At 48.4% G+C, this 24,975-nt stretch overlaps 1 protein-coding gene across 3 annotated transcripts in view; it reads left to right on the top strand.

The window, feature by feature from the left end:
* The first annotated feature begins 16,627 nt into the window (after positions 1–16,627).
* Positions 16,628–24,975, top strand: part of FKBP1B (FKBP prolyl isomerase 1B) — a 142,178-nt gene continuing 133,830 nt past the window's right edge. Inside the window, exon 1 of one of the 3 annotated variants that reach the window (XM_029596018.1) lies at positions 16,628–16,737. In XM_029596018.1, the coding sequence (XP_029451878.1) occupies positions 16,701–16,737 (37 nt within the window). In that variant the 5' untranslated portion in view covers positions 16,628–16,700. Of the gene's footprint in view, positions 16,738–17,913; positions 17,999–23,409; positions 23,566–24,975 lie in introns of those variants that run through there. The other 2 variants (XM_029596020.1, XM_029596017.1) reach the window with 2 other exon arrangements.

Raw genomic sequence — 24,975 nt, forward strand, 5'->3', positions numbered from 1 at the left:
CAAATGTCTGTATCTGCAATAGCTTCCAGGCAGAAGAGAATCTTCAGAGTGTTCAGGAACATGGGCCCTCGAGGAGTGAGTACCGGTTCCTATTGGCAATCTGAAATAAAGAAAAGAGAGTGAGGTCCCTGAGGAGCGGGTATCCCTGGTAAGTCCGAGGAGGCAGAGTAGCTTGGGAGTAAAGCCGAAGCAATCCCCCTTTGCTAACTCGATTCGTTTAGCGAATACTGAGACCTTTTATATTGGAAGCGGATGACGTCATCTCAGGGAGACGCCCCCGAGGTTCGCACCCTTTCTGGTACATCAATCGGAGTGCGCGCGTGCGCCCTACGTCATCAGGAACATGGCGGATCCGTAGCGTTGAGCCGGTCTGGGGACGCCGAAGAGAGACAGCAAGAAGACGCCGCAGCTGCTAACCGTCCATCAGACCCGGAGGGAGTCGCCACAGAGGTAAAGAGGGCGGAGTGAGGGTGTCGAGCAGTGACGGACGCAACACAGTGGCAATGGCAGATACAAACAGACCACATTACTTCATCAGGTAACGAGGTCCATCAAGAACAATCTGGCCATTTGGACATCATTCATTGAAGAATTCAATGGCATTGCCATGTGGCAGGAGCCTCCAATCTCTTGCAGGGATTTGGATATATACTCTGATGTCTCGGGGGAAGGTGATTTGGGCTGTATTGTCAGGGCTCCTTGTCTGCTGCACCCCAGCTGATCACATGGATTGAAGCGGCTTAACCCGCAAAATCACATTTTTGGAACTATTTCCCATAATGGTCACTCTGGTGATATAAGAAGACAGGTTATGAAACAAGCAGTTAATCTTCTGGTGCGATAATCGTGTCATTGTGGACGTAATTAATAGACAGTCTGTCAGGTATGCCGGATAGTTAGATCTATTCAGACAAATTGCATTGTCAGGCTTAAGATGTAATGCTACAATACGGACTTGCTTCGTGCTAGGTATTAACAATAAAACATAGAAATGATGGCAGAAAAGGGGGACAATAAGTAAATCTGCAGCTCTAACACTAAACTTTCAAAAGGGAAACTTTAATAAAATGAGGAAAATAGTTAGAAAAAAACTGAAAGGTGCAGCTGCAAAGGTTAAAAGTGTTCAACAGGCATGGACATTGTTTAAAAATACAATCCTAGAGGCGCAGTCCATATGTATTCCACACATTAAGAAAGGTGGAAGGAAGGCAAAACGATTACCGTCATGGTTAAAAGGTGAGGTGAAGGAGGCTATTTTAGCCAAAAAAAACATCCTTCAAAAATTGGAAGAAGGATCCATCTGAAGAAAATAGGATAAAACATAAGCATTGCCAAGTTAAGTGTAAAACATTGATAAGACAGGCGAAGAGAGAATTTAAAATGAAGTTGGCCATAGAGGCAAAAATTCATAATAAAAACTTTTTTAAATATATCTGAAGCAAGAAACCTCTGAGGGAGTCGGTTGGACCATTAGATGACCGAGGGAATAAAGGGGCTCTTAGGAAAGATAAGGCCATTGCAGAAAGACTAAATTAATTCTTTGCTTCCGTGTATACTAATGAGGATGTTGGGGAGATACCAGTTCCTGAGATGGTTTTCAGGGGTGATGAGTCAGATGAACTGAACGAAATCACAGTGAACCTGGAAGATGTAGTAGGCCAGATTGACAAACTAAAGAGTGGCAAATCACCTGGACCGATGGTATGCATCCTAGAGTACTCAAGGAACTAAAAAAAGAAATTTCTGATCTATTAGTTAAAATTTGTAACCTATCATTAAAATCATCCATTGTACCTGAAGACTGGAGGGTGGCCAATGTAACCCCAATATTTAAAAAAAGGCACTAGGGGCGATCCAGGTAACTATAGACCAGTGAGCCTGACTTCAGTGCCGGGAAAAATAGTGGAAACTATTCTCAAGATCAAAATCGAAGAGTATATAGAAAGACATGATTTAATGGAAAACAGTCAACACGGATTTACCCAAGGGAAGTCTTGCCTAACAAATCTGCTTCATTTTTTTTGAAGGGGTTAATAAACAAGTGGATAAAGGTGAACCGGTAGATGTAGTGTATTTGGATTTTCAGAAGGCGTTTGACAAAGTCCCTCATAAGAGGCTTCTACGAAAACTAAAAAGTCATGGGATAGCAGCCGATTTCCTTTCGTGGATAACAAACTGGTTAAAAGACAGGAATCAGAGAGTAGGATTAAATGGTCAATTTTCTCAGTGGAAAAGGGTAAACAGTGGAGTTCCTCAGGGATCTGTACTTGGACCAGTGCTTTTCAATATATATATAAATGATCTGGAAAGGAATATGACGAGTGAGATTATCAAATTTGCGGATGATACAAAATTATTCAGAGTAGTTAAATCACAAGCGGATTGTGATACATTACAGGAGGACCTTGCAAGACTGAAAGATTGGGCATCCAAATGGCAGATGAAATTTAATATGGACAAAGTGCAAGGTGTTGCATATAGGGAAAAATAACCCATGCTGTAGTTACACGATGTTCCATATTAGGAACTACCACCCAGGAAAAAGGTCTAGGCATCATAGTGGATAATACTTTAAAATCGTCAGCTCAGTGTGCTGCAGCAATCAAAAAAGCAAACAGAATGTTAGGAATTATTAGGAAGGGAATGATTAATAAAACGGAAAATGTCATAATGCCTCTATATCGCTCCATGGTGAGACCGCACCTTGAATACTGTGTACAATTCTGGTCGCCGCATGTCAAAAAAGATATAGTGCGATGGAGAAGGTATAGAAAAGGGCAACCAAAATGATAAAGGGAATGGAACAGCTCCCCTATGAGGAAAGGCTGAAGAGGTTAGGGCTATTCAGCTTGGAGAAGAGATATGATAGAGGTCTTTAAGATCATGAGAGGTCTTGAACGAGTAGATGTGACTCGGTTATTTACACTTTTGAATAATAGAAGGACTAGGGGGCATTCCATGAAGTTAGTAAGTAGCACATTTAAGACTAATCGGAGAAAATTATTTTTCTCTCAACGCACAATAAAGCTCTGGAATTTGTTGCCAGAGGATGTGGTTACTGCAGTTAGTGTAGCTGAGTTCAAAAAATGTTTGGATAAGTTCTTGGAGAAGTCCATTAACTGCTATTAATCAAGTTTACTTAGGGAATAGCCACTGCTATTAATTGGATCAGTAGCATGGGATCTTCTTATTGTTTGGGTAATTGCCAGGTTCTTGTGGCCTGGTTTGGCCTCTGTTGGAAACAGGATGCTGGGCTTGATGGACCCTTGGTCTGACCCAGCATGGCAATTTCTTATGTTCTTATGATACATCACGCTGCGCTGCGCTGGCAGGAACACCGGCAGGCAAACAGGCACTACTGCGAGGCAGGGCCGGAACAAAGGCGGGGACGGGTCCTAATGCGAAGGGGCGGGATGGACTCTCTTCCTGGGTAACATCAAGCTAGGTTGAGAGAAAATTGCACAAATCTCATCTTTGAGTGAGTATCCTCACTACGAAGGTCATCAAATCTTCACAAGAGAGCACTGTTCTGTTCGTATGTCTCACTTCAAATGTCAAAGTGGCCCCTAATCCCTACACTAATACCTAAACCTCACCTCGACTGACTAGGTGAGCCTCCCATAGAGATAGAAATACCTATCTAGTGTGAGAGCATTACGGCCTGGTGTGTTCTCTCTCTCTCTCTCTCTCTCTCTCTCACCCTCCCCCTCTCTCTCCCCTTTAGAATAGGTGTGGCCACCAGTGCAGTGTAAGCAGGGCTCCACATGGAGAGAATCAGAAGTGAAAGACTGTAGCAGTCAATTCTTATGTAACATTACATTTAGCTAGTATGCCTGATCTTCTTGATTGATCTCCTTTTTTAGTTGTGTCCTTTGGGGGAAGGAGGTTGTGGATCATGGGACATTCCGTCCTGCATTGGGCAATGCGGAGGGTGAGAGATTGCCCATATCGGCCTCACTTAAGCCTGGCTCCTTATGGGGTTCACATTTTTTGGTTTGGCATGCGATGGGGTCAACTGTTACCTTTGTTGTATCGATGAAAAGAAGCGGTTGCAGCTTCGGAAGCTTTAATAATGTTGCACTTGCCAGCCATGGATTCCAGCGGCTGGCTTCCCTTACCCAACGCTGCTCTGCAGCGGGATTGGACCCGAGTTCCTTGGCAATGGCGAGAAGCCGCTGTTGATGTGCAGTGCTGCCTTCAGCCACAGTCTGCAACCCCGATTCGAGCCCCATCGACACTGCTGGCCCTTCTCCGTGGCTCGGACACCGCCAAGCTGCTCCAGCGAAGGACCTCCCTCTAGGCACGCACGCCTTCCTCTGCCTCTTAAAGATCCTATGGCGGAAAAGGCTGCCGGCTCTCTCAGATGACATCATCCCTGGGAGAGTATATAAGGCTGGATCCTGCTTCCAGCCTTTGCCTTGGCAACAGGTCTCCTCTCTTCCTGCGATCTGCGTGTTGCTCCTGAGTTCCTGAGTTCCTTCTTCATTCCTGCTCTTTTCATTGCTTCTGCTTGTCTTTGGCTTTGACTTCAGACTGAACTTCACGAGCTATGCTGCCTGCCACAACCCTTGCTGGATACCGACTACGAGCTACACTGCCTGCCTGTCTTCTGGACTTCCATCTTCGCAGAGGCCCCACATAAGTCCAGCCGGCCCTGGCACCTGAGGGCTCAACCTGAGGGGAACATGGGCTGGTAATGGTGAAGCTTGTCTTCTGCCTCGCCTACCGAAAGTGGGGACCTGTGGGGCTCCTCTCCACAGGTGGCGTCAACTCCCCCTCAGTCCAAGGGTCCACCAACAGAACAAATAATCCACCTTGGGAGTAATGACTTGGGGGACATTAACTGCAGGCAACTGGTACAAGTGATAAGGAAAGATCTTGCGGAATTGGCTGCCATATTCAGTAGTACTCGTATGCTAAGGTCAGATATTATCATGCGCAAAAAATGGAGTGACTTGAAACTTTGGAAGTGGAGCTGCAAGAAAGTGAACTGTCAGATCGGGAGATGGATCCACAAGCTGGGGAGAAGACAAATTTTGCATGATTGGGCTAACAACTTGTGCAAGGGGTTTTACAGGCAGGATCAAATTCACCTATCCGACATAGGGTATGACCTGTTCAACAGTGCAGTACAGGAGGCCTTGGAAGGTGCATTACATATCCCAGAGGCAATTTAAGGATAGATAGTTAGGGGTGTGGAGTAGGCACAAGGCAAGTATAACACTGCCTCATGCCTGATGCGGGGTACCTGAGCCAGTGTGCATTTTATCGTGAATTTGTGGTTGTTACACTGATCTTCATAGTCAGTGGTAGACAAAATAACGGTTGTAAGGCCTCAATTCAGGTTGGGCCTTCACGGCCGGTAGTGCAACAATAAGATTTAAGCCAGTTTGGATTTTTGTATGTAAATTCCGAAAAAGAAGTGAGTGTTATTAACAATGGAATGCCTCCTTATCCACCCTTACATGCACACTTTTGCTCTCTTCTCTCACCGCCCTCCCACCCTATCCTCTTGTTCTTGCCTCTAACTACCTCCCTCTATGCACACTCTCTTGCTTTCTCTTCTCTCTGTTCTCCCCCCCATGCACACACTCTCTTGCTCCCTCCTTAGTATCCACATAGGCTGGATTGGGAGATGGGGAGGCAGCTATTCTCTTTTTGGATCCGTGAGCCATCTGCATCACAATTGGGGCCTAGTGGTGTTATGGCGCCCCTTGTGGTGTGATGGCCAGGGCAGGCACCCCTTTTACAACCCTCCCCCCAGTCCCAGCTCCAGCCTGAGCAGTTCTTCGCAGGACCCTCCAAATAGTCATGGAGTTAAACCTGAGTGTATATCAGAGGTAGTGCTAAGGGTTTACAGGTGAGGTAAGTGGTGCTTCTGTCTATTCAAAATTCAGCTGCCGAGGTAAATAGTAGGGATGTACATTTGGGAGAAATGCAGGGGCTACAGCCTATGCCCAAGTGTGACACTGGGATCTCAGCCTCAGCCCAAGCCCAATGCTGGGGCTTAGGCCAAGAACCAAGCAAAGGCCCAGTCCCTAAAAATTTTGCCGGGGCTGGGAAACTTCCTGGTCCCCATTTACCTTAATCATCAGGAATTCGATGTTGTGGCCCAAGTGCAGGCCTAGGCTAAGGCCCCGATGCCAGAGTCCGGTCTGGAGGCCAGGTCCTGATGGTAAGCCTCAACCCTGACCCAGGCCCAATGCCAGGACCTGGCCCAGAGACCAGCTCCCCATCACCTGGGCCTCAGCGTAGGGCCAAGGCTTGGGGTCTGGTCCAGAGGCTGGGCCCTCAGCATGGACCCAGGCCCAACACCAGGACCTCAGCCTCAGCCCATACCCAGAGGCCAGAGCCAAGGCCTCCTTTGCGCCGCCCTCTTCTTTTTTTCTGTCTTCTTTAAAATGATGGCCTCCACTGGAGACACGCTGGAGTTAATTAACTTTGGCACTTCCATCTTCTGCAGAGGGCACCATTTTAGTGTACTGTGGTTCATTTAAACTGCCGTACAAGAACATAGCGCCATCTGCTGAAGAAGGAGAGGCCGGAGTTAATTAACTCCAGCGTGTCCCCAGTGAAGTCTTTCACTATAAAGAAGAAAGAAGAGAACGACTTGTATGGGGCCTTGGTTCCAGCCTCTGGGCCGAGGCTCGAGCATTGGAACCTGGCCTCTGGACCAGACCTCTGCATTGGGCCTGGACCCGGACTTTGGCCTAGACTGCTGCCCAGTCATCCGGATCCGGCCTCTGGACCAGACTGGTGTCAGTACTAGGTCTGGGCAGAGGCCCCAGTATTGGAACCCAGACTCTGGGCCGGGCCCTGGCTTTGGGCCTGGGCCCAGGCAGACGCCCCAGTTTCGGAACCTCAGGCCGGGCCTTGGCTTTGGGCCTGGGACCAGGCTGAGGCCCCAGTGTCGGAACTTGGCCTCTGGATCAGGCTCTGGCTTTCATCCTAGACCCTGGTGTTGGACTAGGTCTTAAAGCCTGGCCTTTGCGCCTTTGCGTACAGCCTTGACCGAGGTCGCAGCGACCTACTGTGGGCTAGGCTTACGCAAGGCCGAAGCTTCAGCCTGGGCCTTGGCTAGTCAGCTTTTTCTCTCATTGGGGGAAGTGGGGGCCAGAGAGGATCCTGGCCCCAGCATTTTTCTGGGTGAAAGGGATGGGTGGTGGGGATGGGCGGCCTTGGGAGGCCCCGTTTCTTTATTTTAATGAGTTTTTAGGATATTTTTTAAATGTTTATTTTGTTTTGTAAACTAACAAAAATGAAGTAAACATTAAAAGAAACCAAATTTGTGAAATATATCACCCCAATAATGAAATAAAAAAACGAAACAAATGTTTTACCCCTGTGCACCCCTAGTAAATAGGGAACAGTTATTTGCCCTTTCCAATAGTACTAGGACTAGGGGACACTCCATGAAGTTAATGGTAGCACTTTTATGTTTAAACGTTTTTATTAATTTTTCCAACAACAAGTAATACAACACTGAGGTGAGTGGTACTCTGAACCCCCTCAGAAATAAATGCCAACACTATACAACCCCAAAGATACCCCTTCCACTCTTCCCTCCCCCCCACCCTTTTTATTATTATTAGTGAAGTTCACAAGTGAGTATCAATTCACTTAGTCAATAAAGTACTTCCTTGCACTGGCCATAACATAAGATGAACAGGTCAATCATTGATGATAAGGCTGCGTACTCGGTGAGGGAGAGACTGTAAGTAGGGTTGCCACACCTTAAGAAATAGCCGCCGATGTTTTAGGGATGTCCTGGACGCCATACATTCAGGGCCGGCGGAACCACTAGGCGAGCTAGGCCTGTGCCTAGGGTGCCGAGACTTAGGGGGCGCCGCGGCAGGCAGCAGAATTTTGAAAGGGCAAAAAGTGCCCTTTCAAAATTCTGCCAGCCTTCGACTCGCCTAGATGGCGACCAAGTGTTGAGATTTAGGGGGCGCCGCGGCAGGCAGCCAGCTCCCGACTCGCCCTGCCACCCCGCCAGTGTCACCCTCCCGACACCCCCCTAGTGGTCCAGCGGAGGTCCCGGGAGCGATCTGCCGCTCCCGGAGCTTCCGCTGCCACTAAGCAAAATGGCGCCGGTGACCTTTAGCCCCTACCATGTGACAGGGGCTGAAGGCCACCGGCGCCATTTTGCTTAGTGGCAGATCGCTCCCGGGCCCTCCGCTGGACCACCAGGGGGGGCGTCGGGAGGGTGGCACTGGGGGGGAGGCAGGGAGAGTCGGGGGCTGGCTGCCTGCCACGGTGCCCCTTAAGTCTTGGCGGCTGGTCTCCGGCTGCACCGATCTTCCTTTCTTCGGCCACGTGATCAGCTAGACCGGCTGCACCGATCTTCTTTGTGTGTGTGTGTGTGGGTGTGTGTGTGAAAGGAATGGTGCTTCTGTGTGTGTGTGTATGTGATGTGATGTATATGTAAGAAAGGAATGGAGCTTCTGTGTGTGTGTGTGTTTGTGTGTGTGTGTGTGTGTGTGTGTATGTGATGTGATGTGATGTGATGTATATGTAAGAAAGGAATGGAGCTTCTGTGTGTGTGTGTATGTGATGTGTATGTGAGAAAGGAATCTGCCAGTTTAAAAAAATGAAGTGTGATAATACATATACCTCAACTTTTGTGCTGATTTTGTTGAAAAGTTGGATGAAAGATGAAATTACTAAATTTTAAGAATCCCTCTGCTGGAAAATAAAATTTAACAAAGTGGGTAGAGACAAATACTAAAGTGGGTAGAGACAAATACTAAAGTAAAAAAAGAAAAATTAAAGTATTTAAAATGTTCATCTCAGCAAAATCACAAATTTAAGATACTGATGCCAGGTGGGGTTTGGGGTTTGTTTTTTTTAAGCATAATTTAAGCATGAAGACTAGAATAGTTCCAATCTGAAACAGTTTTGCTTTTTTTTTTTTTTTTTAAGCCTTTAGAAAATGTATATTTTTAAATGACTAAGACTGGAGTCTTCCCATTTAAAAGGGAAGCTGACTAAGGATGTCTTTCTTTTCCATATCTCCCACATGAATAATCATACGACTGATAGTTTGAAGAAACACACTTGCTTTATTGCCTGAAAGCATAAAACAAGAGAAGGTGTAGGTGGCTGTCCCTTGGGAGGACAGAACCTGAAGGAAGGGTGTCATTTCGCCTTCTGATAGGAATGTGGTTTTCTTATTTAATGGTTGGGAGCATCACTTTCACTTTTAGTAAAAGTGAAAAATGCTGTAAGTCTGAAAGCAAGGTGCTTCTGTGAGTGTAATGTGTATGTGAGACAGGGAGAGTGCTTCTGTATGTGTGTGGTGTATATGTGAGTCAGGGAGGGTGCTTGTGTGTGTCAGTGTGTGTGTGCGAGAGAGATGGAGCATGTTTTTGGCTGGCTTGTGGCTGTGAGAGAGGGCATGTGTGTGATTGAGCCTGTTTGTAAGTGAGATAGAACGTGTGTGATTGAGAGCTTGTGTGTAAGTGAAATAGAGAGAGCATGTGTGTGATTGAAAGCCTGTGTGTTAGTAAGAGAGAGCGAGAGCATTGTGTGATTGAGAGAGACTGGCCAGAGAGGTGACTGGTATGTGTGTGTATGTGTGAGAGAGAGAGAGAGAGAGACTGGTTGGGGAGATGAGTGATGTGTGAGAGACAGAAACTGGTCCTGAGGGTGTGACTCGTGTGTGTGTGTGTGTGTGTGTGTGTGAGAAAGAGAGATAGAAGAGACTGGTTGTGGTCCCTAAGGAAGAGGACTGTGAGGACAGCTTCAGCAGCTACTGCTGCTTCTGGTATGGCCTGCAAGGGAAAGGAGTAGGAGAACTGCTGGAGAGGGTAAGTAAAGGTGGCTTTTTTAAGTTCATTTTTCTTGATTGACTACCATTTTAATTATTGGGTAGTATGTGATGTGTCTGCTGTTTGAAATATTTTATTGGTGTTTGGTAAAGCTTTCAAATTTTACATTAATCTTTAATTATTGGATATTCTATTCATCAGCTGTTTTGAAATTATCTTATTTGTATGGTTTTATAATTATGATTAATGATTTATATATCTTTATATTATTGATTTGTTTCACAAGGAATGGCGAAATTTTTGTTTTTTCATTGTTCCACTGTATAGAGTCTGGCGTGATGCGTTTTACAGTTCAGTTTTTGTCTGCACATTTCTGTTTATACTTTATGTGGCTTTATTCTGTATTTGGTGAGGGTCTGTCTCTGCTCTGTATGTGTGACCATGATGAGAGATTCTGCTTGCATATAGTGTCTGTATAGGGATCATTAGCAATCAGGTTTGTTTTGTTTCCTCAGTAGGTGGTGTATTGGTATTCTAGGACCCAGTGTAATATTTACCCTTGCTTTTTCAAAGGTAGGGTTATTGTTGTTTGAGTCCTTGGTGTTATTACCGTTATGTTACGATGGGATTGCAGTATAGATTTTGAGTGTCTTTTTTGCGGGGTTTTGTGTTAGTTCACAATGTGCCTGGCAGTGGAAGGTGTTTGTGCTGCTGTTACTGTGAGGTGACACCAGAATTTGAAAATATCTTTTAGTATGATGAGCTATAAGGGAATCATCCAAGCTCCATTGTTTGGGGGAATTTCAGTGGATGCAGAGAGTTACAGAACTGGAGGTGCAGGATTTGTATTGACATTCTGTCCCTTCCTATATATTCCTGACTTCACTCTCATAGCCCTATAGAATTAGTTGAATGAGGCTTTCAAATAATTTTATAGTGTGAAACTGGCCAGCTTTTTAAAATTACCCAGAAGAGCCTTTGGACTTTTTTATTAACACTTTTTTTATAACCAATTTGAAAGCACGATCCATGCTATAGAGGTGGGTGTGATGAAGAAATGTCATTTTGGCTCCCCCCCCCCCCCCCCAAATTCTTCTGTCTAGCGACACCACTGATTTTCTATGACCTTAAGCATTAGTACAAGAAGGATTACGGGGGGGGGGGGGGGGAGGGATGCTGGAGAGGCACACAAATACATTGGCCCCTGGGTGCTGGAGACCCTTGGTGCACCACTGGGTGCAAGTCATATGGGGCCGCAAGCGGTGGCAAAGAGGAGTGGAGATTTGGCGGGCCGCGAGCAGTGCCCAACCTGCTTGTGACTGGAAAACCACACAGTCAGCGGGCGTGATCGAGAATGAAGTAGGAATCAGGGCCGAGACTGGGGGGTGGCGGCGCAACGGGGGGCACAAGGGAGAAGGCTCGCCTAGGGCGCCAAATCCCCTTGCACCGGCCCTGCTTATTACCACTTCCTAATCTCCCTTTCCAATCCCTCTTGCAGCGCGTTATTGAACAAATCCATCCCTACTTCTGAAAGATGGATCCCGTCCCCGCAGAACATTCCGGCCTCTAACTCCCAAGACCATGAGTGTCTTACCCAGAAACCCCCTTCCCATCCCATCCACTTTCCCATTTGTCTATTTAATGTTTTGACCCCCGAGTTCCAAATAACTTCGTCCTTGTTCCTTAACCGGACTATGATGTCCGACCACCCAACCCGCACCTGAGGCCACCTAATCATAACCTGTGCCAAATCCTTCTTGATACAGGTGAGAAGAGCTCGGCACGTTTTTAAACCGATATCATTGCCCCCCCCAGATGGATGAGCCCCACATTTCGATTCTCTCCTGAAGGAATGACAGCAGATCGTCCCACTGCATGCCCCTCCAACTGAACCATGCCAGCTGCCATCCCATCCGTTCCAGCTCCAAATTCTCCCCGTAAGGGCGTTTTTAAAGCATGTCTTTGGGCTCTGTGGATAAATGAATGGCCCACGATCCAGGCACATCCGGTCCCATGTTTTCTCCCCATAATCTCTGAAAACAGAAAGCACACCAGTTAGTACATTTCATCCTGATTGCACTCCCCCCCCCCCCCGTCTCCTTTCCCTCCCCCGACTTTGATGCCCTAATTGTCCCCGTTTTCAGCCCTGATGTATTCCTGAAACGCCTTGGATTTCCACCTGCCTACACTTTGAATCCCTGCTGCTGGTAAACCGGCTTCCGCCGCTGATGTCGCCATTCCAATCCGAAAGGAATGCGAACTATATAGGTGCGCATCCCTACCTTCCTCCATGACTACTTGTCGCAGCACCTGTGCAAACTGATATCTTGTCAACGCTGATCCATCTGCATGTACCAAAAAAGACCCAGCTACTGCGGGTCGTATCTGCAAGTAGTGCAGAGCATTTCTTACAGGGCATGTTAATACACTTTCCGCCGGTAACATTTTGATAAAGGCGCCTTTTCCTTCTTAATCCGTCTTGGACTTGGGCAGAAACAATGTCATCGCCTCTAGCCACACACGTACGCAGTGCACCACGATTCCCTTTTCTTTAGTACTATTCCTAGATTTGGCGACCAACTCACTGATACGCATAGCCCTGAAGAAAGCCCACGAAAACGCCACTTGAAATAACGCCACTTCGAACCCTGACCAGCATACTCGTACCAACTGCATAGAAAGGTTTGTCAGGTCCTCATATCGGATAGGTAACCTTTTGTCCTTGTGTGGTCCTAAACCTTTTTTCCAACTGCCTAGTACCCGTCTCAGCCTAAAACTACTTGAAGGGTTTCCCCCAACATTTTAACTCTTGGAAAAATGCAAAACCGGCCAATTGCGCTCTGACAGTTGACACTGAGTATCCGGCGTGTTTTGCCCACAACACAAAGGAACCAAAAATTCATCTGGAATGTGCCCCCCATTCCACCCCCATTGCTATAAATAATCCGTCACTGCCGCGCTTCCTTTTAGATAAGCCATCCACGTATTAGGGGGCTACAGAGCTCTGAATCAATGCCCACTCCTCTTCATCGTTTGTCTCCCGTAAATATCCGGCATCGTTCCTGCGCCTTGTATTCCTCCAACCTTGCATAAAAAGGAAATCATCAGCCTCTTTATTCCTAACTACACTATGCTATCCTATTGTCCACCCTCACTCCCTCCCGCATACCCCTTATGATATTCTTTCTCCTGTTATGTTATGTTCTTTTTTTTTTTTTTTAACATTAAACTACCCCCAGGAGTACTGCTGCCTTACCATTCTCCTCTTCCATACTCCAAACTCTTTTCTTATAAGCCTTCCCTAGCCCTGACCCGGTCCTACCAACTTATTGTAAAAAACCCCACTGCGGCACCCCCTATTTTACGTATCCTTGTTCCGCCCCCACGCACCCGTCCTGTACCACCCGAATCCCCTCCCTGCCCTGGCAGACCCCCCATCCCCGCACTACCTGATCCGCCATTCTGCTCTCTGCAGCTTACCGCCCACGAACTATCCAACGTTTTTTGCTCCTTTTAATGGCACTTTGGCATTAACCTGGGTGCATTTAGAACCGAGGTGCGCAGCATTGCATGTCGAGCAAGCATGTCTAAACTTGCACTCGGGAAATAGGCATGTGGCTGTTAAATCTCCAGCACATGTCATTATTTACCCCTGCACTTTTTTATTCCCTATTTCCCTGGATGCCCCCCGTCCCCTTGTCTGCCCATGTGCTGCCGCCCGCACCCCCCGTTCCTCCCACGAACCCCCCCCCCCCCCCCCCAGCTCCTGCTCCTGCTTTTCCTTGCCTCGCGCTTTTGTTGATCATCTGCATCAACCATAAATTAATGTCTTGCGTACCCTAGGACATGAACCTGTTACCCGCCATCTTCTCCCTGAACCTCTCATCATAGTTGAGCCAAGCCCAACCTTCATCATCTTTGAAAGCCCCGAGTATACTGTCTCCGTACGCCAAGAGCGCCCCGTGTTGTCCCGGCTGGTAATGCCCCACAACACTGGCTAGGTGTAAAAAACCACGCATCCAGTTTAGGATGTTCTTGGTAACCTTTGTCCCTGTCTCTCTCTCACTCCTCTTCTTGTTTCCCTTCCGCCTCCTTCTCTTGCTTCCCCTCCTGCCCTCCAATAATTGGAAAATGTCATCATATCTTCGCCTCTTGATTCTGCTGCGCAATTTACTAGGTACACTTTCCCACAACTCTGTCAAAGAAGCTAGCGCGGGGTGACCCGTGTCCTGACTCGGCCCTAACTCACTGTTTCTCACCGCCCTGCCCCTGTCACTGGAGTCCGTGGAAGACTCCGTCGAAGAACTGCTATCCATGAATGAGCTAGACAGAGTAGCCCTGCTTCTTTTGGTCCTTTTCTTCTGCTCTTTTGGGGTGGTACTCTCCCTCACATTACCTGCTTCCTGGCTGGTTAGCCTGCTCATTGCAGCTCCTCTGCCTCCTCCGTCCCGAACACCCCTCTCACTGCGTCTCCCGTTCTGGGACGTGCTCCCTCCACGCTTCACTCCTTGAAGTACCGGGACAATTCTGCTCCCCTTTGCCTGAAATGACAACAAGGCTGGCCGCAGTAGCCATCCCGTATTCCCTGGACAGTTCAGCTCCACTTCGCGTACTAGCGTCAGCCCGACTACTCTCATAATCACCTGAAGCCTTGCCCTCTGCTCCGAACACTGGCACCTCCAGCCTCGGTCAAGCAGGTAGTTGGCTCTCCCACCCTGACCCAAAGACCATGCGGGCCAGCCCCCGAAACCCTGCTCCCCGACCTTGTAGGCAGATGATAGCCCTTCTGCCCCATGGCTTTTGCACCTCATGTCTCCTCTCCCTGATCTTTCCCCAGACCGCCTCTCGCACTCACCGCACGCCGGAATGCTCACCTCTCCTGCAGGATCTCTTCCGCTGCTCAGAAGCATGCCTGCGCCACGAGGACCTCGGTTCTGCCCCCATCTTTCTGCACTGCGCTCTGGGGCTCTCCTGCCCTGAGCCGTCCTCGACGCACGCTGCTTGTGCTGGGTCCCTCTCCGTCCTGTTCATCTGGTTCCCTGTCACCCCATCCACCTTCTGACTTCCTCTCCTCTCAGAGCCGCCATTGTGTTCCGTTTCGACAATGGCCCCTCGACCGGCGCCTCTCATACTCGCACGCGGGCCACCTCCGGTTCCTTGCTACCCTCTCCTGCGCTGGGCCCTCCCCTCGCCGTGTCCGGCCTGCGCAGTGTGTCCAGGTCCGATCCGGATGCATGGATTGACAAGTCAAGTGGGAAAACTGACTCTTCGCTTGCCTCCCCCGGCCCCGCGTCTCTTGAATCCCTGGGCTCCACTTCTGGGACGCTTTCGCCCGAGCTGGCGGCATGCCTTGAATCCAGCATCGCTGCAGGGTCGGTGAGGGGGGGGGGGGTACCAGCCCTCGTCGCCGGCGGTCTGGAGAATCTCGCCGCTACTGCACCACGACGCCCCCGTTTCTTTATAGTCCCCCCACTTACTCCCATCCTACCTCCTCTCTCTCCGCTTCGCTGCATCTTGTTTAAATTCTGACTATGTCGCTGAAAGGAACAGTGGGACAGAAATTCGCACGCTCCCTTCCTGCCGCGCCGCCTTTGAGCTCTGCTGGCCGCCTACCCTCGCGTCACGGGCTTGGGCCAATCAGGGTGTAGGGATTCGAATTGCACTGGCAACCACCTGAATTCTTTTTTCCCCTCCCCCCCGGTTCTCCTATCCTCTTTCCCACCTATCTCCCTGCCCCCTCCCCCTTCCCTTTTCCTGCCAGATCCCGCACCCCCATCTTGTGTGCTTTCCCCCATGTTATGGCCGTGGCTCGGGATGAACCCTCGCCACTTGTCTTTTGAGGCTGATATTAGATGTGTAAAAAGTGAAAATACCTTTTGGGTGGGATCATTTTGCAAGTTTGGTTTTGTTTTTTTTTATCTGAATTTGTATGGATGGGTGATTGAATGGTTGTGGATGCATGATTGTGTGATAGTTTTTGTGGGCCCTTGAGTATGATTTTTATATTTTGTATATTTAAAATGTATTTTGTTAATATGGCAATTTAAGTGGCCAAAATGTGTATGAGTATATATATATTTAAAATACTTTTATTATAACCTTCAAAAAATATATTTGATGCATTTCTTATGAATTGTATCATTCATTTCCTGTTCTTGGGAGATGATATGATTATTTATGTGTATGGAGACCTCATTGTTTTTTTCTATGTACTGTAGAGAGACACATAAGAGAGAGTCCCTGCTCCATAGACTCAAGACATACATAAGAGGCTGGGAATCTTAGATACTAGGATTTAAGATGTAAAACAGTCTCAAAAATGTATTTTGTTGGGATGGATTTTAATATGGCCAGAGAACGAGTATGATACACCAACTCAGGAAGTCTCTTTTATAATATCTGAAGCAAAATCAACCGCTCTTCCAACAGGAAGCACAGATTCTAAAATATGTATCTAGCAAAAGCTATAATGCCTGTCACTTTCAAGAACTACTAAATAGGGCCACGTGCATATATTTCATTCCTCTCCACTATGGAGCAGGTCTCCTTGCCACACATGACATCAACGATTAAGTGGTTAATCAACAGAAAGTAGTCAGCTGATAAACGCCGGGGTCTTCATTTGCAGCAGGGACACTTTCGGAATCTCTGACGTCAGACACTCCCCTGGCAGCAGAAGCTCGGAGGTGGCTGATGCCTCACGCACGCCCCGCCAGTGCCAGGGGAGGAGCCATGACCGTTGCCGCCCTGCCCTTCCCCGAAGGGGATTGGCTGGCGTTGGCTCCCGTCCTCTGCCATTGGGCGAGGGGGGGGGGTCCTGGAGTCGGTGGTTGGGAAAAGCTTTCGGTGTGGAGGTCGACAAGGAAGAAGAGGAAGCGGAGCCAGAGCTAGGGAAGAGCCGAAGGGAACCAGGCAGCTGCAGCACCCAGTATGGGAGTGGAGATTGAGACCATATGTCCCGGAGACGGTACGGGTTGGGGAGGGGGAAGAAGATGATGGTCCTAGTGCCGCTTTTCCAGCCTTTATCTTTGCGTTTGGCTCGGCGCTGCTAGTCAGGGCTGGGCGTATGCTTTTATTATAATTGTAATGGCAATCGCAGACCTCTGCATCGATTCCAGCGGCAAATTAAGGAGAGGGACGGGCAGAGCGGTGAAAGGACCTTAAAACGGGATCTTTTGGTGGGAGAGGGAGCCGAAGGAAGTGTTTTTTAATCGGCGAATGCTAGGCAGGGAAGGACGCTTTAACTTCTGCACAAACGGAGCCTAGGATTGCGGAATCGGATTTAATTCAGCGTGATTCACATAATATGTGTGATCGATTGTTTGTTATGGTCTATGTATCCTTTGTGAGATCCATTTTAGAACTATATTGCGTGGTTGTATACATTATGCCTGCTCTGGGTGTAGTCATGTATGTATGGAATTCTTTTCTCATTCGTGAGCGTATTTTGCAAAAATATTCCACTAAAATCAGAACATGTGATTTAAGCAAAACTGAGGCTACTGTTATGAATAACTTCGGTAGCAGGGTATTTGGAGTCAGTATTAAGGGATGTACGCTTCCGTCTTTCTTAAAGAAGAATGAATTTCACCCGATTTTTTTTATTTTAAGGGCAAACTGGGGACAGCCACACGCAGTGTTTTGTCACGTTTGTAACTGTTTCTGCATAGCTTTCGGCTATTACTTTTGCTGAAACTCAAGAAACCGGCTGGAAGTAGAAAGCGTAAATAAAGCCAACAAACTCTCACGGCTTCCCTTTTGCTATTTCATCGTTGGTGGGGAGAAATAAGGGTTGGAAGCCTATAGCCTGGGGAAACCTCCTGTGACTCGCATCGTGGACTTGTGTTCTCGTCGTCCTGGGCCCAGCAGACCCAGCTTAGGAAAGAGCAGAAATTCAGGGCTGTAAGTCAATCGAGCACAACTTTTCAGTTTTCTCAAAAAATCTACAAATATATAAATATACATGAGAGAGAGGTCTTTGGAGACGATGGCCACGTGATTTAGGATTAAGAGCTGCCACTCAGCTAAGGAAGCAGGACACAATGGGGGCGTGGAAGGCAAGGTAGGCAGGGGCCAGGGGAGGGGGTGTGGGGGCAGGTAGAAAAGGGAGAGCCAGCGTGGGCGGCCCTCTCTTTTCGGCCAGGCCCAGAGCAGCTTCATCAGCAGGGCTTCGTCTTCCCTTGTGCAGCATTGAAAACATAGTAGCGTTTTGCAGTTCAGGTGGCTGAGTAAGTTTAAGGTTCTGTTCTGGCCAGGCCCATGCTGGGGCTCTGCATTTGCAGCATTTAGAAACAATTGTAGCGTTTTGCAGTTCATGCAAGGAGGAAGCTTAAGAGGCGGAAGCTTAAGACTCAGGAGGGGAGGGGGGAGTTCGGCAGAAGCAAAATTGAATACATTTCAGGAGCTTAGGCAGCACTTCAGCGGTTAATGTTCCTGCCAGGCATGGCAGGGCTGGGAGCAACCGGTACAGCATTTCAGCTTTTTCCTTTTGTGTTAGTCTTTCCTGAATCAGCCCTGGAAAAACAGGGCACTCCCCTTTCTTTCTACTAGGCACAGCATGGGGTGCAGCCAGTCCACTAGCACAGCCGGCAGAATTTTTCCCTTTAGTTTCACTTTTGAAATCAGGTAGCCAGGCATGGTGTTCTTTCCTCCTTACTTCCACTTTAGCTGGAGCTTACAGCTTGCTGGTGTGAACCGAGCTGAACAGTTAAGCAAAGGTATTTAATTCTATATCCTTAAAGGGCCAGTGTTCCTGTATTTATTATACGTTTAATTGTACTGTTGCTTATATTTAAGGGCCAGCGGCCCTCAAATCTATGTGTTTAACTTTTATTGCATCTAAAGTATTTGTTTATAGGACCAGCGGCCCCATGGTAATTGTCTTTTCTGCTTATTATTATTTATGGCATCAAAAAGGCTGGTAGCCTGCCATACTATAGGGCCAGAGGCCCTGGTGTAATGTTAAATTCACCACAGTTCTAATTAATTTATTGCACCTAGAAGATATAGACTTTATATATATATATATATATATATATATATATATATATATATATATATATATATATATAATCTGGTAATTAAAGACTAGTGGCAATATATGTCCACCATTCAGCCAGTTTATGTTAAATCCAGGTAACTTTAAATTGCTGTTGCCCCTTGCAAAGGGCCATATGTACTTAAATTTATTTCAGCTAGAAGTGTTTTGTTATAGGGCCAGCGGCCCCATGGTAATGTCCCCTGTTACATTATTAATTAGTATTTAGGGTGGCTAAAAAGGCTAGTGGCCTGTTTATTCTTTTAAGGCCAAGGGCCCTGGTGTAATGGGTATTTGCATACTTAGATATGGGTTTGGCATTTCAAGGATTAGCAATACATAGGTATATATGTTTAAAGGTATTATTAAATAGCCATCTCATATCACGCATATAGCATATACAGATTCCCCTCCCCTGTTGTATGAGGTATCATTTACATTATAATTACTAGGGTCCTAAAAGAACAAAGGCCACAGCGGTGCAGTACACATTATCAGGTCGATACAGTAAGGTCGAGGTAGAAACAGTGAGGTAGTGTCAGGCGCACCCTTCCTCCCCGCACGCACAGTTCTCTTCACTAACTCCCCGATACTCTCCTCTAATCGCATGCAAATGCATGCCGCGGCTTTAAAGCGGTAGGGAAGGGTTATGCCCGCGTAACCCATTTTACTGTATAGGCGCTTAATACAGCGCCTATACAGTAACCTGGGTGCGCTGGTACCTGTCATTTCAAATGACATTTGAAATGACAGGCACCAGGAAGTGTAAAAATCAAAATTTTTAAATACCTGTCGGAGGGCCGCGTGGGTCCAGGCGGCCGGCGGGATCCGGGGGGCCGGTGGTCGCGTGTTAAATCTAGGCCGCGGGCGGGTGGGCGCCTGTTCCGGGCGGCGGGGGGGGGGGGGGGTGGGTGGACGTGCGTTAGTTTCAGACGGCCGCGTGGGTCCAGGCGGCCGGCGGCGGCGGGAGCCGGGTGGTCGCGTGTTAAATCTAGGCCGCGGGCGGGTGGGTGCCTGTTCCAGGCGGCGGCGGCAGTGGCGGCGGGGGGACACGCGTTAGTTCGAGACGGCCGGCGGGCGGCGGGTGGTCGCGTGTTAAATCTAGGCCGCGGGCGGGTGGGCGCCTGTTCCAGGCGGCGGCGGCAGCGGCGGCGGGGGGACACGCGTTAGTTCGAGACGGCCGGCGAGCGGTCGCGTGTTAAATCTAGGCCGGGTCCGCACAGGCGCGCATTCATTCACTGCCGGTGGGGGCTGCCGGAGGCGTGACGTCACGGCATGTGACTGCCTTGAGCGCCGAATCGCAGGGGTCGCACAGGCGCGCATTCATTCATCCAGGCGGAGGAGCCGGTGGCGAAAGCAGCCGGCTCCTCCGCCTGGATGAATGAATTCATTCACTGCCGGTGGGGGCTGCCTCTCCGGCAGCCCCCACCGGCAGTGAATGAATGCGCGCCTGTGCGGACCCGGCCTAGATTTAACACGCGACCACCCGCCGCCCGCCGGCCGTCTCGAACTAACGCGTGTCCCCCCGCCGCCGCTGCCGCCTGGAACAGGCGCCCACCCGCCCGCGGCCTAGATTTAACACGCGACCACCCGGCTCCCGCCGCCGCCGGCCGCTTGGACCCACGCGGCCCTCCGACAGGTATTTAAAAATTTTTATTTTTTCTTCTGACAGGTTTTATGTGTCCCACATCATTACATTTTCTCGATCATCTCTGTATCGCTTTTTTTTTTAATTGTTTTATTGTTTTTGAGTATCTTAAGCGGTGTCGATGGATTTGTTACTAGACTCACAGTCCTAACTCCTACTAGGGGGAGGCGGTAAACTAACACGTTACGGCCGCGGCAAAACAGTGCGTTACTAATGAGAGAACCTGAGTGCCCGTTACGGTATCGGAGGGGAATAGCTAATTCCTTCATTATACAGCTAATTCGTTCATTTACATGCCGGGTGCGGGAAGGGTTATGCGTCTGTTTTAAGAAGCGCTACGGACGCGCAAAACTGGAGACTGTATCGCTGGTTTGCCTTACGCGTCCAAATTGTGCGCAGCGAGCTCGTTACAGACGAGAAATCTTCAACTGAACTTTACTGTATTGAGCTGTATGTGTTTAAAGGGCCAGCGGCCTGTTTTCAATGCATGTCTTTGTATGTTGGGGTGGCAGTACTTGGCAGCAGCCATTTTGGGGAGCAGCAAAGGACAAAGGCCACAGTGGTGCAGTGCAGATTGTGTTTAAAGGGCTAGCAGCCTGTTTGTAGTGCATGTCTTTGTATCCTGGGGGGCAGTACATGGCAGCAGCCATTTTGGGGGGGGGGGGGGCAGTACATGGCAGCAGCCATTTTTTTTGGGGGGGGCAGTACATGGCAGCAGCCATTATGCCGGTGATCACCTGGAACACAGGGCGGCAGCCAGGTTGGGGAGCAGGGTTTGACGGCTGCCATTGAGGATACAAACAGCAGAGGTTTAAAAAAAAAAAAAAAGTTTTATCAATTAATTGTAACTTTGCAATGCAGTAATTGTCAGTCGGGGATGGTGTCTACAAGTCAGCAGTCAGCAGCGGCAGAAGGGTCCTCGGCACATCAACAGGCCCTCCTCGGGGTAGCAGGCTCAAAAGGTTCGGCGGTGAGAAAGATCGAGGTTAAGAACAGGATCATCAAGCCAAAAACGAGCAAGCAGACCGCAGGGCAGTGCAGGCACAAAAAGCAGGGGGCATCCAATACTGCAGCATCAGCTGTAAGTGACATGGATCAGTGGCTGTTAGAAATTAAAGAGCATGCAGCTGCGCATGGAATGGAGTGGGTAAGGCAGCGCATGGTGGGGTCTCCCCCTTCATTGTCTCACGGACGGGGCAAAGGTGCTTCGTCAGGAGAGCCAGAGTGCTCACCAGGAGACGAACTAGTGCAGGATATAACAGTACTCTCCTCAGCTCCGCAGGGTCGGTGGTCAGCGTTACGCAAGAGGAGTGCCAAATCACAGCAGCTAGGGGCATTAGCGGACAAGGAAAGGCATCCTGTGGGCCCCAGAAAAGCTATTAATTGGCCCTGATGCGTCACTGGGGCTTCCATGACGGTCTTAGGTTGAGGGGGAGCTTCGCCGGCCCCCGACCCATTGGCTACAGGTTCCACGGCTCCTAGCACAGAGGCTACTTCATATGGGGGAGGAGGAATAGCCTAGTGGTTAGAGCAGTGGACTATGAACCAGGAGACCAGGGTTCAAGTCCTGCTGTCCGCTCCTTGTGACCGTGGGCAAGTCACTTTACCCTCCATTGCCTCAGGTACAAAACTTAGATTGTAAGCCCTCTGGGGATAGGGAAATACCTACAGTACCTGAATGTAAACCGGTGTGATATCTCAATTAAGATCGAATGTTGGTATATAAAAATAATAAATAAATGACAGGGGACAAGGTAAGCCTTCAAATTGTGATACTTTATAGTCGTCTGATTGCAGTGATACCGATAGGGTGTTAGCCGAGTCACTTTGCTTTTGTTCTGTTCCTCATAAGAGGGAAGAATGCGAGGCAAAGAGGTTCGGCAGCGGTAGTCTGGGGTTCTCATCCTGTGAATGAGCATGAGAGTAGTGGGCAAGTGGTTACTGAGGCAGAAAGGATCCCTACTACTCAGGCTACCCCTTGCCTGTCAGCCCCACCCTAGACTCCGGTGCTGCAATCAACAGTTACCAGTTTGCCAGCCTTAGTTCACACTCCTCAGTCACCAGTAGACATCAATCCTTCCCTTAGCCCCCGCCAGTTTGGCTTATCAAAATCCAGCGCCACAAGTAGCGAGCAATGTTTTATGTGGGGTCACATCCTTAGCCCACAGTGTGCCAGCATCAATTAAAGAAAAAATATGGAAGCGGGATTATATTGATATATTTTTCGCTCCTTATTACTGATATGGAAGTTGAGCCAGAGAAAGGGGGATCAAGTGAGGTGAAAGAAAAGAGACCCAAAGTGGCCAAGAACATTCAGAATTGGATCAGGGCTTTCCACATTTTCATGACCGGGATTGTGGAACGCGAGCCTGAACATTCCCCTTTCCTCATAAGATACATGGGACACCATCATGATAGCGCAGAGGTGGGGGAGGTTGGACTTGGCTGAGCTACGACATTTGTTTTCGGAAAAACATGGCCCAAAACCCCGCCGATTCTCTTGGCAGCACAGATTGATTGACCTTCTGCAGAAAAATAAGTCCGCTCCTCAATAAATGCTAAAGCACAGATTCTAAAATATGTATCTAGCAAAAGCTATAATGCCTGTCACTTTCAAGAACTACTAAATAGGGCCACGTGCATATATTTCATTCCTCTCCACTATGGAGCAGGTCTCCTTGCCACACATGACATCAACGATTAAGTGGTTAATCAACAGAAAGTAGTCAGCTGATAAACGCCGGGGTCTTCATTTGCAGCAGGGACACTTTCGGAATCTCTGACGTCAGACACTCCCCTGGCAGCAGAAGCTCGGAGGTGGCTGATGCCTCACGCACGCCCCGCCAGTGCCAGGGGAGGAGCCATGACCGTTGCCGCCCCGCCCTTCCCCGAAGGGGATTGGCTGGCGTTGGCTCCCGTCCTCTGCCATTGGGCGAGGGGGGGGGGTCCTGGAGTCGGTGGTTGGGTTGCCGCTGGCGAAAAGCTTTCGGTGTGGAGGTCGACAGGGAAGAAGAGGAAGCGGAGCCAGAGCTAGGGAAGAGCCGAAGGGAACCAGGCAGCTGCAGCACCCACCATGGGAGTGGAGATTGAGACCATATGTCCCGGAGACGGTACGGGTTGGGGAGGGGGAAGAAGATGATGGTCCTAGTGCCGCTTTTCCAGCCTTTTTCTTTGTGTTTGGCTCGGCGCTGCTAGTCAGGGCTGGGCGTATGCTTTTATTATAATTGTAATGGCAATCGCAGACCTCTGCATCGATTCCAGCGGCAAATTAAGGAAAGGGACGGGCGGAGCGGTGAAAGGACCTTAAAACGGGATCTTTTGGTGGGAGAGGGAGCCGAAGGAAGTGTTTTTTAATCGGCGAATGCTAGGCAGGGAAGGACGCTTTAACTTCTGCACAAACGGAGCCTAGGATTGCGGAATCGGATTTAATTCAGCGTGATCCACATATTATGTGTGATCGATTGTTTGTTATGGTCTATGTATCCTTTGTGAGATCCATTTTAGAACTATATTGCGTGGTTGTATACATTATGCCTGCTCTGGGTGTAGTCATGTATGTATGGAATTCTTTTCTCATTCGTGAGCGTATTTTGCAAAAATATTCCACTAAAATCAGAATTAACATAGGATTTAAGCAAAACTGAGGCTACTGTTATGAATAACTTCGGTAGCAGGGTATTTGGAGTCAGTATTAAGGGATGTACGCTTCAGTCTTTCATAAAGAAGAATGAATTTCACCCGATTTTTTTTATTTTAAGGGCAAACTGGGGACAGCCACACGCAGTGTTTTGTCATGTTTGTAACTGTTTCTGCATAGCTTTCGGCTATTACTTTGCTGAAACTCAAGAAACCGGCTGGAAGTAGAAAGCGTAAATAAAGCCAACAAACTCTCACGGCTTCCCTTTTGCTATTTCATCGTTGGTGGGGAGAAATAAGGGTTGGAAGCCTATAGCCTGGGGAAACCTCCTGTGACTCGTATCGTGGACTTGTGCTCTCGCCGTCCTGGGCCCAGCAGACCCAGCTTAGGAAAGAGCAGAAATTCAGGGCTGTAAGTCAATCGAGCACAACTTTTCAGTTTTCTCAAAAAATCTACAAATATATAAATATACATGAGAGAGAGGTCTTTGGAGACGATGGCCACGTGATTTAGGATTAAGCCAGACAGCCTGAGGAAAACAGGAAGGGTTGATGTTTTGGGGAATGCTGATTCTTCAGTCTGTCGTATTAAAATGAAACATCTGTTTTATAAAGGGACTCTTGTTTTTAATATTCCAAATCGTTCCTTCCCCCTACTTCCAGTGAATCTGAATGAAAAAAAAATCATTTTAAAATTTTATTTAGTTTTTACGAAACTGCTCCACCAAATCCTAATCCACGAAATAGAGCTCTGGCATGCTGCGCTTTGATCCTTGAGTCTGAGTTAGGGAGGGCTGTTGACCCCACCGTGACCTGGCTGAGATTCCCTGTCGGAATATCGCAGCTCAGTCTGACCTGGCTGGGGGCCATCTTTCATTTTTCCT

Source organism: Rhinatrema bivittatum, chromosome 3 (genome assembly GCF_901001135.1).
Source record: "Rhinatrema bivittatum chromosome 3, aRhiBiv1.1, whole genome shotgun sequence".
Classification (NCBI taxonomy): Eukaryota; Metazoa; Chordata; class Amphibia; order Gymnophiona; family Rhinatrematidae; genus Rhinatrema; species Rhinatrema bivittatum.